Raw genomic sequence first — 17,424 nt, 5'->3', positions numbered from 1 at the left:
CAGCATCAGTCAGGGTCATTGGGAGTCACTGGGACTCATGGAGACATGGGGAGAGCAGTCCCGCTCCTCCTCCACGTGTTCTCAGAGCCTTTTCACAGGGCGTCTCCCCATGTGCTCTCCAGCAGGGTGGCTCAGGGCCCACAGCAGCACCAAAGTAGCAACTGCTGGACCTTTTTAAGGCTCAGATCCAAAACTGGCCCAGTGTCCCATTCGCAGTATTCTGTTGGGTAAAATAAGTCACAGGAGTAGCCCAGATTCACGGTTGGAGCAGACAAGCAAGGGTAGCATGCACTTCAACAATTTTATATTGATGACAACAGCGGTGGTCACTCTCGTCTGGAGTTCTCTATGGATGTGAAACACGCACGACCCTTTCCATGCCTACTGGCTTTAATTCCACAACAGACCTGCTGGTGGTGTTAACTCCATTTGACAGGTGAAGACACGGGGTCTTAGGGTAAATAAATTCCAGTTAGAAGGCAGAGCTAGAATTTGAACTTAGCCTGGACTCGTATCACTTACGTTGCATTTTGGATTCCTGAGTGTGAAAACTCATAATTCAGATGTTTTAAAACATACAGTTCATCTATACTTAACAGTGACATTACAAGATGCTTTCCTCTTCTGACATATCTGAATATAGCTAAAATATGAAGGAAGGGAAGCTCATCTATAAAAACAGACAGTGGAAATCATAATGTCTTTCTTCAATGCCCTTAAAACAGTGGTTAACATCTTCCTCATCTTTGTATCTCAGTGTCTAGTTCAATGCCATGTTCAAGGCAGATGCTGTTTAGTTAAGTGGCTAAGAAAAGGAAAATTGATACTGGCTTCAAACAAATACCATTCAAAGTCGTTGCATTTAGGTTTTCTATGGAACACAATCTCCTTCTATTTGACATATAGGAATAAAATATGCTCAGACTGGTAAGCAGACAGTAATTACACAGGCCTCTGTGGTGGCTGCTAGAATTGGGGCTCAATATTCATAGAACTAATTCTATGAAAGGACACAAACCTCACAGTGTTTATCACTAGATGTGTGTTTGGCCACTGACTTTAAAGGTCAGCAGGGGCTCCATGCGGGGAATGGTCAGGGCCAGACTGGGTGGCCCCACTGCCACGTTACCCAGGCACGTTACTCATACTCGCTGCTCAGCTCCCTCATCTAAAGTAGGGATAACACTGGCACCTCCTAAACTGGTGAGGATTGAAGAAGAACTTAATGCTGGAAAGCCCTTGGAATAGTACCTTGCAGAGAATAAGTTCTATGTAAGTTTCAGCTAGCATGAGTTCTTTTTCTAGAAAATCATTAAAAATCAAACATCCAAGAATAAAGACTCCTTATTTCTTAGTTTCAGTGTTTGAACGTGCATGCACTGCATGGCACCCCTGAAGGGTGTCTCTTAGAGTTAGGAAGTGCTGTTTGGGTGCTGGGTACAGGAGCCTCATTTTAGACACACTGTGTTACAGTTCCAAGAAGTTGGAATTTATCCCATGTCTTCCTAGTACTGACAAGTTAGTTCACTAAAGTGTTCATTTCCTCTGTCCATGAATTTGCAATTAAGTGAACGAACACAGTGGTGTCTGAGGAAGTGCCTCATCCTGTTTCTCCTTTGCTTCATCCTAGACAAAAATATGCATGATATACGAAGAGGTGTTCTTGGGGGAGAAGACAATGTGTGTGAAATCTCTTTCAGAAAAAGTGGAGCTCTGTGGCTCGAAAACAAAGAGACATCAACAGGATGGCCATAGGCCAACCATAGGTTTTCCAAACCTAGACATCTTTGAAAGTAAAATGATGCCATTGCTACCTAGACCAGGACAATGAGCACGATACAGGCCTGTGCCAGGCAAGGCAGGGTGATGGTCACTCAACACAAAGCCGCCTGGACAGAAGCTGCAGCCCTGAGGCCAGTTCTGTTTTACAAATAGAAAAGAAGTTAACTTCTCAAAGAAAGCAGAAGGAACCATTGGCACCAAGACTCATGAAGTCATTAGAATGGCCTTCAACTGTCTACCATTTTGGTTAAATTAATTAATGGTAGTTGAGTTCCTTAGCGTCTTTACGGCATTGAATTTCTTTGTTCCCAGCCCTCATATGGTGTTTTTGCCTCCTCTCCCGCACTTTGGCTCATGTCTTTGATTGGAAGTTCTGTCCCAGTGACAATTTCCTCCACCAATAATTTACTCTCCCTTCCTCCAATACTCCTTTCGCTCTCCAAAGGTCATGACTGCCCCTGTCATCGGCTCCATGCCAGCAGGCCCAGAGGCCTGTCCCCACTTCCAGGCCCTCTAGGAGGGCACCACACCCCCTGCTGCCACTCCTCTCACTGCAGCAGGCCAGGAGAGGGCTTTGGACTCTCCTTAAGCACTTCTCTATGTTCAACACATTCTTCTTTCTTTATTTCTCTTCCTCTGCTCTAGTTTCCCTCTTCTCCTCTCCCTCCCCTATTGTCGGAGTGCTCATTTATGCCAGCTAACGTGCTCACGTCTCTGAAGTTCATTGAATTCTCTGGTTCTACCTGCATGGCATCCTTGGGCTCACCTCTCTGTTGGCAGGGCCAACCTTGAGGCCAGCCCTCCACACAACCTTTCCACTGTCACCCCACGTAAGTGTGTCTGCATCAGTGCCTCCTTTCTGCCCTGACAGCCTTCCCCTCCAGAAGTACCCTGACTCTATGAAGTGAATTATCATTCACTTTGGGGGCACCTTTGAGTCAAATCTCTATTTTACTTTCTTATCCAGTCCGATTACAGATGAGTGCTTTCCGTTCTCCACTATAACTTTAACATGGACATACATCTGGGTCTCCTGTATTTCCCCAGCATGCTTTGACGTTTTTAGTTAATAAACCTGATAGTATCACATTAGCACCACTAATAGGTGTGTGCCCACTAACTGACACATACTGAACTAGCTGCGATGTAGTTCTCAGTGGTCCTGTGAGGCAGTTACTCGTAGTTACTGTTTTATAGAAGAGGATAATGAGGCGTAAGAAGGGTCAGTAACTTGCTCCGGATCACTTGGCTGGTGAATAGTGAAATCCTAGGATCTGGATGCGAGGCTACCTGACTCCAAAGCCTTCTGTGCTTTGCTTGGAAATATCCCTGTTACACATGACTTGAATTGAAGCATAAAGAGTGAAAAGGTTAAGATATATGTATATCTAGGTAGATCAGTGTGAAACAGACTTGAATTCAGAAAGCTGATCTCATTAAGAAGACAAAATAATATTGGAGATAAGACTTGGTTATGTCAGTGACTGATGCTAGCATCCCTGAGGCAGAGAAAGACACCTCTGTGATGCGTATTCACTTGTTTCTTGAAAAAATGATTTCCGTTGTGTATCGGTTGGTTGATTTATTTTGTTATTGGTTTCCTTGATGAATTGTTGGAGATATAGGAATGACCTTAGGCAGTGAATCACTTACGATTTTGGATTTGTTTGACTAAAACAAATAATCAAGTAACCTTAACAGAGGGAAAGATAGACCATGAGGCCATTCATGAATCAAACAGTTTTGAAGGTCAGTTTTAAAGGCTTTCCTTCTTCCTTTTCTTAGCAGGGGAGGGAGTTGGGGTGGGAGCACTGTGTGAATATCAAACGTGTGAGGCATTCATGAAATCGCAGGAATGAAAGAAAGCATTGTGTAGCAAGGACCTTCGCCGAGTGGCCGTCTGACCTGGGGAAGGAGGACGCCTGTGATAACCTGCAGTGCCTCTGAGGACTTGCCTGTTGAGTCACAATGAGTTATAATTAAGCAGTTCCTACAAAAAGTCTTTGTGGAGGAGAAGTCAGAGAGGAGAGCTAATGATGTTCAGATGCAGATATAATTTTGGCACAGAAGACTATTGTAACATTAGTCTATTTTTGTCCCCAAATTAACCAAGTGTGAGTTTCTGAAGAGAATGACTGTCTCTTCTACGGCATAGCAACATCTTTTTTTGTGCTCTGAAAAGCCGTTCCGTTCCGATGTCTGGGCCTTACAGTCCCTGATTTTCAGGAAGCTGTGAGATGCTCTGAAATTGTAAGAAGCTGCTTGCTACCCCTGCACATTATTGTCAAGGGCACCTGTGAAAAGGGTCTTTAAATGATTCCCAGCGTGCAAGAAGGGGTGGTTTAATGTGGTACTTTGAGCATTGTGCTGATTACATTTCCAGATGTTTCTATGAAAATTATATGAAGTAACTATAAACTGCCATTCCACAACATCATTTTACAATAATATATTCCTGTGTAAAAAAAAAGTTATACAATTTACCCATCATAGCACAAAACCCTATTTCATGCATGGACAACTGGAAAGATTCATTATCAGAAAATTGGCCATTACAAGGAGGATCTCTCGCGTGCCTCAGGAATGACTGGAACATCACGTGGTAGATCTGGGCTAGGCAGATGTTTACAGAGATGCTCATAGCACCGGGCCTTCCCTGCCAGCCACAGTCACATCAGCTTCTGGGGCTTCTGGAAAGACCAGTGGGCCATGTGTGTTGGATTCTAACCATGGATGTGTAACTAAATCTCTCTCAACAAGTCACTTAACATGGTCATCACAAACTGCAACCCCATCTAGTGTTAAAAGGAACCTTGAGAGATGTTTTTGAAGTAAAAATAATAGATTCCATTAAAGTTTGAAAATAAAACACCCTTTTTGACATAAATTATGATCATCTATACATATTTCTTTGTGTTCTTTCATGATAACTTCAGGTAGTTGAATTCAAAGTATAAATATATATCTCTCTCCTATTTTAATTTTTTTACTTAGTGTTATGTTGTAGTGGAATTCTTACTCATAGTCAAGCAAATCACCTTCCTAATGACTATAAAACATTCCCTTGGGCCCTGGCCAGGTGGCTCAGTTGGTTGGAGCGTCGTCTCTTACACCAAAAAGTTGTGGGTTCAATTCCTGGTCAGGGCACATTATGTAGGTTGAGAGTTTGATCCCTGGTTGGGGCGTGTATGGCATGCCAGCCTATCAATGTTTCTCTCTCTCTCCCTCCTTTTCCCTCTCTCTAAAAATCAATAAATATATCCTCAGATGAGGATTAAAAAAAAAGAAACCATTCCCTTGGGTGCGTGCTATTGTAGATACCCCTGCCACAAGTGTCTGCATGCACAGCGTGGTTTTTCTTTTGTGCTTCCTTCTTTAGGGCAGAGACCTGTTCTGGTGCACATTGGGTGTCCATATTTTTTTGACTCTTGCTTTCTAAAAAGGTTGTGGTGTGATGTGGTGAGTGACAGCTTCACTCATTGGGGCTGGAACATGGGGATGGAGAGTGGAGTTATGTGTCAGTAAGAAATGAAACGGGAGAGTAGGCTCTTTTCTAGGTTCCTCCAACACTGGACAGTTTGTTCCTCAGGGGAGTTGTGATCATTGGCCTCTGTTTGGACTCATTTCTTCCTTTGTGGTTTATTTTAAACTCCTGGTATGAATATTGCAGTCCACTTACAGTCTAACATTTTTCCCCACCAGAATAAGTAAACTTCAGTGGGAATGTTAATAACAGCCAGCTGGAAAGTATCTGGATATCATTACCAATATAAACTTCCAGAAACCATAAAAGACAGATTATTTAAAAGTGGTCTCTGATACAGATTGACAAGAAAAATAAAATACTTGAGGAAATAACAGAATGTTTCTTAATGGTTCTTTATTTAAGGTGAATTACATGAAAATTGGAATTCCTTTACCCAGTCACTCCATGAATCTTTACTGAAGAAGACTGGGCAGCACAGCAGCGAGGTGTTACTGGACCATTAATTCTGAGGCAAGGGGAGCAACCAGAGAGGAGCCTTAGAAGACACCAGGTCACAGGCCCCTTGTCCCCATATTAGGGACCCAGACTTTATCCTATAGGCACTGAGTCACCATCGAAGATCTGATTCAGGGAAGTAGCACAGTTTATATTTTCAATTCAAGCCATATTGTCCGGGCAAAGGATATAACTAGCAAATCAAAGAAAAATACAAATACCCCCTACATATAAGAAGATCTCACCCTTACTCATAATTAAACAAACACAAATTGAAACTAATGAGATACTCTTTTTCATTTGTTACTTTGGCAAAGATAAAAGAAGTCGATCACTACACTGCATCAGCTAGTACAGTGGGAAACGGCCACTGTCATACAGCGTTGGCGGATGGATGAAGCAGAGCAAGCATTTTAGAGGACAATTTGGCAAAAGTAACCAACATTTTAAACGCACTTACCTTGACCTTGAAGTCTGTCACATCTAGCAAAGGATGGTCAGGGAAGGAAGAAGATCCCAGAGCCAGGAAAAGAAGATGCTGACTAAAAACAAATTTCAGGAGGGGCATGCCCAGCAAGAATTGTAATTTCCAGGAATTTAACCTACATGTGTGCTTGCCGAAGTATAGTGAGACGGGTGTGCAAGGGTGTTCGTTACAGATTACTTATAATGTCAGGAAACTGGAAACAGACACACGCCATCAGTGGGCCTGGCTACGTAAATCATGGTCTCTCTACACCGCGGAGTGCCGTCGAGCCACGAAGTAACTGTGAGGGGGAGCCACGTGTTCAGATGTGGAGAGAACTTTAAGATGTACAGTTTAGTGGGAAAGAAAGGTGAGGTGCAGAGCACTATGTGTTCATATAATTCATGTCAATTTTATTAATTTTTTTGACTTCTACTCCCATCTTTTTTTAACAAAATTTGTATATATTTAAGGTATGCAATATGATGCATGTATAGTGAAATAATTACTACATTCAGTCTAATTAACATATTATCTCCTCACATAGTCACCGGTTTTTGTGAGATGAGAGCACCCGAAATCTACTCTCTGAGCAAATTTCCAGTACTCAATACACTATTATTAACTAAGGGAGAGAGTGTATAATGTTGGTTTCTGAATAAAATTTTGTCTGTAAAGATACAGAAGAGACATTTGAGTATAGAGGTTCTGGGGGAACAGAACTGGGTGTTGAGATTAGACAGGGAGGAGGGTTTGGCTTATCATCATACTTCTGTCTTTGCATTTGAAGACTTTCCATGGGTATGTGTTAATTTTATACAAAATAATTACAAAAGAAACATTCTTACTGGGCTGTATGTATTCACACATCACCTTTGCCTAATTCAATCTTAGTTCATCAACATATATACTGTTTATGTGCCATTCACTCTTCTAATCACTTTACATTTATTAGCTCACATTAATTATCACAAACCCATACAAGACAGTAACTACTTTTATTCTCATTTCACAAATGAGGGAATGGATGCACAGAGAGGTTAAGCATCTTACCCTAAGATCACACAGCTGTTCAAAAGCATAGGTAGGATTTGAACTCTGGAAGTCTGGAACCGCAGCCCATGATACTTTTGTTCAATATTTGGATTTGCCAGCATGAAAACAGGAATCTGTTTTCTAGAATAAGGTCTTGATAACAACCAGCCTGTATACTATTACTTGTGGCCAGTTTGAAGTTCTTTTTGTTCAGTCACTAAATAGTTTTGTTCAATAAGAACCTGAAGTTGTCCTGACCTGTATTCCAACAGATGTCTCTTTTTCAGATGCAGAATTTGTTCAGCCTTCTGCTGATAAAGGTGGGACCTGCTCCTTGAAACCCCCGTCCTCTTTATCAGCCCCAGTTTTACTTTCTGAAAGGGAAATCCGCAGGGTTAGCCTTTCCAGGCATGCCACGAGCCCCCACCAGTGTTTGGCCAGGACACATTCACATCTGTCTTCTATAAGCTGCAGGTTCTCAGCCTGGGCCCTTTGATTACCCCACAGCAGAACTCATTAGAGCTCAAGGTCATATGCCAAGGAGTCTTTCTGCTCTCTCTCTGCATATTTTGCTTGGAAAACAAAATATACTCTAAGATATATACTAGAGCTAGAAATCAGGCCAGGGTTGTTAGATGAATACAGCTTAGAATTTCACTCTTTCCAGAATTTTGTCATGGAAATAACAATAATATTTGATCAGACATACCTTTCTAGCAATGGAGTATTTGAAAAAAAATGTAAGGAGGCATCCCTCTTTTCCTAACTGATGCTACTTAATGGCTCACTGTACCCCATGGTTGTTCAGCTCAGGTTTCTCCTGCAAATTCCTGTTACACAAATACTTACCCAAGATCTCCTAAATGCCAGGCGCAGAAAATTAGAAGCTAAATGAGACAAAGTCTGCCCACACTGAACACACACTATTAGAATGAAACAACCGGCAGCCAATAATTACCAGGCTGCAAGATCAGTGATCATGAGGTATACACAAAGTGCTCTGGAATCGCAAAAAGTGAGTGCCTTAATTTAGTGCCAGTTGAGAATTACTGCACAGGAGAATGACCTGCAGTCACCCCTGGGAAACATTAGTCTCTTGGGTTATTTCAGCCTTTGACCTGTGTGTGCATGCGTGGAACAAACACGCAGCACCTGGTAATCCAAGCAATGGTCGCTGTCTAAAGAAAACACAGTAGACTTGCTGGCCAGTGGGATGTTCACCCGCTGGTGGTTCAATATTCAGTCTCCTCTTTGTTTTGTACTTACCAAGTGTTAAGCACTGGGTTAGGCCCTTAGTTAGACACAAGTATGAAAAAATCAGGTACCTTGATTCTGGCCCAACGGATGCAGGGGTAGAGATGGCAATAGAGCGCTGAGGAGTGAGGAAGGCAGAGTGAGGTTCTGCGGGAACTTTGGAATTGGTGTGAACAGTCTATAGAGAGAAGAGACATTCCAGATGCAGGAAGAAGTGCTACAAAGGCATCACTTAAGGAGAGGCATATCCAAAAAAAATGTAAAGAAACTTAAGTGGTAAAAGAGCAGATTAGTGAAGATGTTTTGAGAGGTCAGGAAAGAGGGCCATTACCTTCAACTTCCACTAAAGTACTTGTGAATAAGATAATAGGTGATGAAAGTCATTGAATCCTTAATATACCAGGTAGTATTCTAAATGTGGTTCATGCATTTTCTTGTTTAATTCTTACTGTAGCCCCATGAAGTATTATTATCATCCCTGTTTTGCATTTGTGGAAACTGAAACTCTCTTTCATCTCTGTGAGGTGAGTGTCACATCTCTGTGAGGCGGGGAGCCAGAATCAGTCTGCTCCTTTGCACTTCAGAGCACAGCACCACGGTTATAGTCCTTACACAATGCCTAGAATTTTACAGATAGAACTAGGGGAGAGGATATTCTATACCGAGCAAATGGCATAAACAAAGGCACAGATGGGAAACCAGAACTATGTTTTAGAAGTCTCACTTAGTTGGAATATGAGTTCATAACAGGCAGATGCAGGCAGATGTGTTAGGATTAGATCGTGGAAAGTGGTAAAGACTCCAAAGCTGGGCTCTCGTCCCCTTTGGAGCATGGAGGGGACATAATCACAGCTGGCCTTTGGGTGACTCACTGGCAGTTACTAATATAACTGCCAGGGAAACAGTAGAGAGCCTGGCCAGGGGAGGCCAGTTAGAGAGCTATTGTAACAGTCTAGGCAACAGATAATTGGAGCCTGCATGGGGTGGTGGCATGAGGAATGCAAAGGAGAAGAGAGCTTTGAGAGACACGGAGGAGGCAGAAATGACAGGACTTGGGAGGCAGGATGTGGGGGCGAGAGAGGAGAAATCAAAGATAGCTTTCAGGTTTTGACCCTGAGTGACTCATGATTAGTAGCACTTTTTTTCTTCTCCTCCTTTTTTTTTTTTTTTAGAATGGGTAAGAGTCAAATTTGAGAGATGAGAATAGAAGGGCATTCTGGTTTTTTAAAAATTGATTGTAGAGGTGGGGGGGTGGAGAGAGAGAGAGAAAGACATCAGTTTGTTGTTCCACTTATGTATGCGTTCATTGGTTGCTTCTTGTATGTGCCCTGACCAGAGATAGAACCTGCAACCTTGCACATCAGGGTGATGCTCTAAGCAACTGAGCTACTTGGCCAGGGCCAGGGCATTCTGTTTTTGCCAAGGAATCCTCATGCTCAGAGAGGGTCCAGAAGGTTCCCACCACACAGTGAAGGAGAGGCCATTTACTGGGAGTGCAGGGCACCCAGGCAGAGTTCCCTTGTGTCTTGAAAAGAGAGGGAATCATTCTAACCCTATGAGGAGGTTGTGTTCATTTTCTAGGGCTCCCATGACAAAGTACCACAAATGAGTGTCATAAGTGGCAGAAATTTACTGTCTCACAGTCCTGGAAGTTAGGAGACCTAGATCAAGGTATCAGCAGGGATGATGCCTGAGTCCTAGCTTCTGGCTGTTGCTGACAATCTTTGTCATCACTTGGCTGGTAGATCCATCACCCTGATCTCTGCCTTCATCTTCACAGGGTGTTCTCTTGTATGTGTGTCTGTGTCCAAATGTCCCATTTTTGTAAGGATTCAGTCATATTGGACTAAAGGCCCATCCTACCTGTAACTGGACTTCATCCTAATCTAATCACATCTTTAATAGCCTTATTTCTAAATAAGATTACATTCTGAGATACTGGAGGCATAGGACTTCAACGTGTGAATTTGGGGGGCATGCGGTTCGAACCACAACAGTGAATGAGAAGAAGGCCTTCTTGCTCTCAAAAGATAACTAGGTTTCTGTTCTTAAGCATCTTCTGGAGGTGCGTGAGCAAGTCATATTGACTTAAAATGTTATCACTATATGGTGTGGGCACTGGAAATATCAGGGCAGGGGGAACACTTTGTAAAGTATATGATTATCTGACCACCATGCTCTACACCTAAAACTAATGCAGAATAATATTGAATGGAAACTGTAATTGAAAAATAAAATAAAAAATATATGTATATTATCACATCAATAAGAGCTGAGGTCTGCTGACAACTGCTTACTGGACTCGCAAATATTTTTAATTAGCAAAAGAATGTCAGTACCTCAGCTGTTGCCGTGAGCAGCACCTTCCTGGTGTCCAGCTCTAGAGCACTTCTGAGCAGTGATCACCCTTCATCCAGATACCACACTCTAAAAACAGCGATTCCACAGCCAGGAGCATGTGCTGAATAGCTAGGGAACTCTCACCTGGGAATAAACTGCCTGAGAGAAGGAACAGGTGGAGACCGAGCCTGAGCTGGCAGTGCCCAGGATGTTCAGGTGCAAATACAGTCCCACATCCGGTTCCCAGTGGGAAGTGATTTGTGCCCTTTGTTCTTCTTTGGACATCAAGCTTTTTCAATGAAACGGTTTAAAATTTTTAACACAAACTGATTTTTTTTCTTCTTGGAGAATGAATTACTTGTATATCACCTTGTTGAAAAGAAAAAAAATTCTCCAAAAAAGTTTTCAGGTACCTGATGTTTAAAATTTTACCCTCATTCTTATAAGGCTGGTAGGCCAAGCAGAATAAGAGAAACATTTGAATCAAGATACCTGGGTTTTTTTTCTCATGAAAAGGAAATGCTGACTCAAGGAGACCTGGGCCGAGCTGTTTAGGTCAGATGGCTGTAGGTTTGGGCATCCCAGAGATGAACGGATGCCCGTGAATGAATCACAAAGAGCTCTGCCCTGGGTGTTTATCATTCAGATCCAGTCCTTCCCTAAATAGCTCTTTGGTGCTTTTCCATTTTTGTGTGGGTATATTTACATTTACACCCCATTTATATGATTTGCCAGAGCTTCAGGCTGATAGCTTAAACCTTTGCCTTCACTTCCCATTTCCATTGCCCTCCCAATCTCTATAGCCCTGCAAATGAGCTTTTCTGAGCTTCTCATTAATTTTTCACTCCTCTCCCTGCGGGAGATGCACAGATTTACAGCACTAGGATAGCAGGCCAAAGAATGCTTGGCAGGCCACTGCTGTGCCTGGCAATAGGTTTCAGAAACACACCTCCAGGGATTTTGACAAGTGAAATAGATGCCCAGTACCTGCTTGCACTCTAATTATAGGGTTCCCACTAGACCTCAGAAAGTTGCGTTATTTCCCAGTGTTGGGGTGTGCAGTGATTTATTTGCTCTCTCGCTCTTTTAAATTGGGTGTTAAATTAAGAGTAGCAGTGTGATTCACTACCAAGATCACTGGTCTGGCTATGTAGTAATAGCTCTATGGTCATGGACAAGTGAGTTCACCCCTCCGAACCTTATTTCTTTATCTTCAGATTGTGAGGCTTAGGCTACACCATCTCCAAGATTCTGTTACATTCAACCCTCCGCATTGTGACAGCAGCCTAGCGTTCTTCTCTGCAAGTATAAAGAAAAGAAGTTTTACAAGTTTCTCTCAGTATCACTGCTTCTCTAGCCAAGAACAGGATCTGTGTGTTGGAAGCCTTCAAAAATTCAACTGCATCCAGCTTGATGTAAGAAATAGCCACATAGAAATCTTCTAGTTAGAACACCCCATTGCTAGCTTTTATCTTGACATTGAGTGCTGTCTCCTGACCTTCCCTGCCCTCTCTCCCACTTGACCCATGCATCCATCACTCCTGATTTAGCAGATTGAACACATTTCTTTAGGGACCTTTTAAAAAGTTACTCAAGAGCTAGAGTTTATGTTCTTTGGGACAAGAGTGGGCCAGAGTCCTCTGTAATGAGTCTATATTCTCAGTGAGCATGACTTGCTCAGCTGGCAAAATTAACTCTATTGAAATTTTTACCCAGCTGGCTTAATTGGAACTGGGGTGTCTACAGGGTCCAGATGGATAAGGCTTTCAGGATGCTAAACTAACTAAATCAGTGGTGCACGTGATTTCCTTCTGCAAAGTCCTCTAAAAGAAAATAACCTTCTGAATATATAGATGGTCTTCCAAGAACTAATAGTTCAAATGCTCAGTGAACAAAATAGAGTAAAAGCTGTGTTTCATCACCGTACACTGCCTGTATTTGTTGTCTAGAAGTAGTTATCTTGGGAATGAAGTCTTTTGATCAGAAGCCAGGAATGCTGTCACTGAAAACTGAATTCCCTTACATTGTCCTTGAAGACAATAAACAATGTCACGAGAAAGAAAACATAAAAAGAAAACCAGGTGGAAAAGAAAATAAAGAGGTGTTAGGGGTTGAGTAGTACAGTAATGTTAGAACTTTGTCCACCTAAATTGTATGTCATCTTAGATTAGAACTTTTGGAAAAGAAAATAGTTTGTAATGGCTTTCTTCCCTAACAGAAAAACTGAAAGAATGTTCAAGCTGAGCTAAAAATGAGAATATTTTTAGAAAAAATACAGCAAGGACTTGGAGTACAGACAGTTTGTTACATCAACATTAAATCAGAATTGTTGAATAGGCAATGGATTAGTTCTTCATATGAGCAAAGAATAGAACTGAGTACAGTATTTAAAACACTGGGTTAAAAAAGAAACACCTTAGTGTCATTTTTTTCATGTACTCAAGAAAGTGTTGGAAAATAAAATGTGGGGTTAAAGCAATAATTATTATGAGTGAAGCTCTGCCGGTATCTGAAGTCCTTGCATGACCCCATCTTCCTTCCCTCGTTGGGCTCCCCCACTAGGTTAGCTCCCCTCGAGCTCCGCTTCTCACGAATAAAGCAAAGGGTTCAGGATAGATGGTCTCTGAGGCCCCTGCCAGCCTTAATATTCTTTGGTTTTAAATCAATACATATGGGAAAAACATGTCAAACTTCACTAAGTTTTCAGTTGTATTCAAATATAGTAACAGTGGAAATGATGGACAGGCTATTTACCGGTTAAGTAAACATCGTCCTTTGCACGACACCCTCCCCAGCCACTGCTCCAGGTTCCCGCTATTTGAAAAGGCTGTGAGATGCTACCTGGAAACTTACTTTTAAATAAGCCAAAAAGAAGTCTGCATTGCCCTTTAAATGCTATAGCAGTATGCTCCCCTTCCAGGCAACATAGCATCATCATAACAAATGATGACCCTCTGAACACCCTTCCTTTCCTAGTTTGACTAACGATTCAGAGATTTGCAGGAAAGATCATTCTTGCCACCCTTTTTTTGAACTTGAACAGATGTTAACATTTAAAGGGAAAGTAGAATTATGGGCCAAGAAGGGATGGTTAGGTCTCAGCACAGACCTTTGGAGATGCCACTGATGTCCCTTTCTCTGCCATCCACTCCACATTGTTCTACTTTCTACCTCTGTTTACTATAATGCCACCATACTTTTTTCCCCTTCATGAGTATCTTCTGCCCTTTCCGCCGAGTCACCAATGGCTCTCACAGGCATCACTCTGTTCAGAGTCAACACACTGGAAGTGACTGACCGTGAAAATTTTATCTTCAGAGTACTGAGGGGAAATACTATTAACCAATTTTGTGCCCGAGTAAGCCATCATTCTGGTGAAATAAAAATATTTTTAGCAATAAAAGTCTAAAAGAGTTATTTCAGAAAGGGAGAGGTATTCCCAAAAAGAAATGAGAAGTAATTAAACCCCACATAAAAAAGTAGAAAGCAGAAAACGATAATGAACAAAGAAAATGGTAAAATTTTATAAATATGAATAAGTACTGATTACTTAAAAATAATAAAAATAATAATGAGAAATTGGGGGATTAATTAAGTAAGGGCAGAGCCTACATTCTAAATAACAACATGTAAAATTGCGTGATGGAGTAAAGATGTTCTGAACTCACTGTTACTGTTCTGGAGATGGGGATAGAGATTCATTTTGAAATTTCTAAGTAAGCATTTTAAGTATTTAAGGCTAACCACTAAAAGAATAGAAGTAGAATCTATAACAGAAACCAGTAAGAAATGAAACCTCATTCTTTATTACCTAAAAGAAGGAAAATCATGATAATTAGAAAAAAATAACAGTAGAAATAACCCCAAATATATCAGTAATTATAATAAACATAAATGGTCCATATGTACCAGTTAAAAGATTGAGGTTGTTAAAAGGTATATAACAAAATCCAGATATAAGCTATTTATGAAATATACTTAAAATGTAAGGATATAGGAAAGTTTAAAATAAAAGGGCATACAAAGTTCACCAACCAAGTTGTTTTTTAAAGAATATTAGTTTATCTACAGTAATATCAGACAAAATATATTTTAAGTCAAGAAGCATTTATGAGGTTGAATCTTTATGTATTGATAAAAGGAACAGTACATTAGGGAGACAGAACAATTCAAAATAGGAGTATGTAGCCTACCAACCTCACAGTCTCAAAACATACATACAGGACAGGCAAAAGTAGGCTTACAGTTGCATTCTGACATTTTTTGAGTTAATAAAGTTATTGTAATAATCATGACCTACATGGCTTTTTCCTTACGAACAGCTGTAAACCTACTTTTGCCCACCCATGTAAACAGCAGAAGTTGGCAGAATACAAGGATAAATGAATAATTCTATTAATGTATGTCTAATAATTAACACACAAAAAAGGTATAGAAAATAAAAATACAGAATTAAGAAGCTCTAAGACTCCCAAAGTCCATCATAAGTTTAGATATTTAAAAATAAACATTCAGATGCTTTCTGGGTTAAAGAATAAATTATACTTAATATTAAGTATTTAAAGCTGACAAAAAATATATTAGATCTCAAACACATGTGAAATATAGTTAAAGCAGTAAATAGAGGAAATTTATAACTTTAAAGGCTACTGAAACATCTGTCTATAGAATGAAAAATCTATAGTATAAGACAACCCATACAGGACTTAGAACTAACATGGAAGGTTTGGCAAGTTTACTGAATGAAAAATTCATATATATTTAAAAATCAATGTAAGTCATATATAAGAGCAAAAAGTAATAAGACATAATAATAATTTTTTAAGAGATTCTATTCCTGACAGCCCTCAAAACCACCCATTAGTATGATTCTGGCTTCTAGTCAATTCTCCATCTCACCCAGAAAGGACCTGACCCCTCTGCATTGCCACGAGGAGAAATTTGATTCTCCCTATGCCTTTTGACTCCTTTATGTATATCTGTTTCTGAGGTGGTTCTTTCCTCTGTGTGTGTATGTATTAATCCATTCAATCTTATTCCCAAACTTTTATGAAAGTACTACATTTCAGGCACTTACTTTTGTCCAGTACCTATTTAGCAAGTTTCCTTTTTCAGATCTAGAAAAGCTCCTCTCTACAGAATGCTCTTCATAGCATTCTAAACTGTGGGTGGAATAGGCTTTGTTTTGACTCCAGTTCCTGCAGATAACTGGGAGATAACATTGTTTTCTCCCTAACTTTGCCCACCTTTGCTTCTGAGCCTTTGGATATCATGAAATTGTCCCCATAGTAATCCTGAAAAAGGCTTTCCAGGGTTAACTTCAACATTTAAATGACTCTGTTGTCTGCAGCTAGACAGAAGTTACAGTGCAGTACATAATAAAATACTTCCTGTGGGCTCGCAAGGGCAGGGGCACATGCTGTTATTCATCTTTGTAACCCCCGAGCCTAACAGAGAGTGTTGCAAAAAGGGGGTGCCAATTATAGTTGTAAATGGATTGTACAAAACTGCCAGTGTCCAGAAAACAGAGCAATTTATTTTAGATTTTCCACGCACAGGTGGGAAGGTGCTGCTTTGTCCCCCCATCCCCGTCACCTTCTCTGACACTGCACAACCCCACACTGGGTCCCACACTAATATTTGTCAGGCCTGGAAAAGAGTCCAAATGTGGCCACCCTCCCCTTGGCCCTTGGCTGGACTCCTCTTCCCACCCTAGGCTGATTGCCCAACCACAAGAAACCTCTGGGCATGGGACATCCACCAGTATACCAGCTCAGGCTTCATCTGCTGGAAGGTCTGTCATTTGAGCAAGGAATTCAGTGGTCTTGAGCACCCAGTCCTCAGAATGTGATTTAAAAGTGGGTGCAGGCTTCAGAGTGTTCCCTTGCCCAGACATCCTCCCTGCATGGAGGGTCAGAGCTGGGAAGGAAGGCTGCTCAGGCACCAGGCACAGGGTGAGCTTTCTTTTTTTTTTTTGCTTCCTGTACAACCCAGGCTTACATCAGTTTGTAGCCTAAAGAATTCTGACTCGACATACTATCATTTTTTAGGTACAATCATAACACGTAAGAACTTAAAGAGATGTTAGAAATCTATCTTCCCCAAACTTTTCATTAACCTAGAAACCAAGGCCGGAGAAATGAACTGACTTGCCCATGGTCATACCCTATGGTCAGCATCAGAAAAGCGATAGAAAACGAGGGCTCTGGAGTCCAGATGATCCCTCTCATTCCTGTTCTTCTAGCTGTGGATTCCGTGCCTGTCACTGTAGTTCCTGGATGCTTTGGCAAACTGTGTTGCTAGCTCTGTTGCTTTTAAGTATAAGTGGCTAATTATAAGCAGAGTGGAGCAAACTCATAGTAGAAGGCAGAGGAAGATGTAGCCACATGCCCTGCAGCATCTACATAACTTAGGTTTTTCCGAATAGTGAGATAATAAAATCCCTTTGTCAAATAGGATACGTCATTTAGAATCAGAAGTAGACACCAGTGAGCTATCGGATAAGTTGAAATGCCAGGAGCCAAGTAATACAATAAAAGGGAGTAACATTGGCTTCTATCGAAGT

General features: G+C 41.1%; 1 protein-coding gene across 8 annotated transcripts in view; it reads left to right on the top strand.

Moving 5' to 3' along the window:
• PHACTR1 (phosphatase and actin regulator 1) overlaps nt 1-17,424 on the top strand; it is a 521,513-nt gene that overhangs the window by 341,522 nt on the left and 162,567 nt on the right. Inside the window, exon 1 of one of the 8 annotated variants that reach the window (XM_045199436.3) lies at nt 6,319-6,600. The exons of the other annotated variants lie outside the window; for them this stretch is intronic. Coding sequence (XP_045055371.1) covers nt 6,489-6,600 — 112 coding nt within the window. The 5' untranslated portion in view covers nt 6,319-6,488. Of the gene's footprint in view, nt 1-6,318; nt 6,601-17,424 lie in introns of those variants that run through there. 8 annotated transcript variants of the gene reach the window in all.

Source organism: Desmodus rotundus, chromosome 3 (assembly GCF_022682495.2).
Source record: "Desmodus rotundus isolate HL8 chromosome 3, HLdesRot8A.1, whole genome shotgun sequence".
In the NCBI taxonomy this organism is placed as follows: Eukaryota; Metazoa; Chordata; class Mammalia; order Chiroptera; family Phyllostomidae; genus Desmodus; species Desmodus rotundus.
The sequence above is the reverse complement of the archived record's forward strand: the minus strand, read 5'-3'. Positions and strand labels throughout refer to the sequence as shown.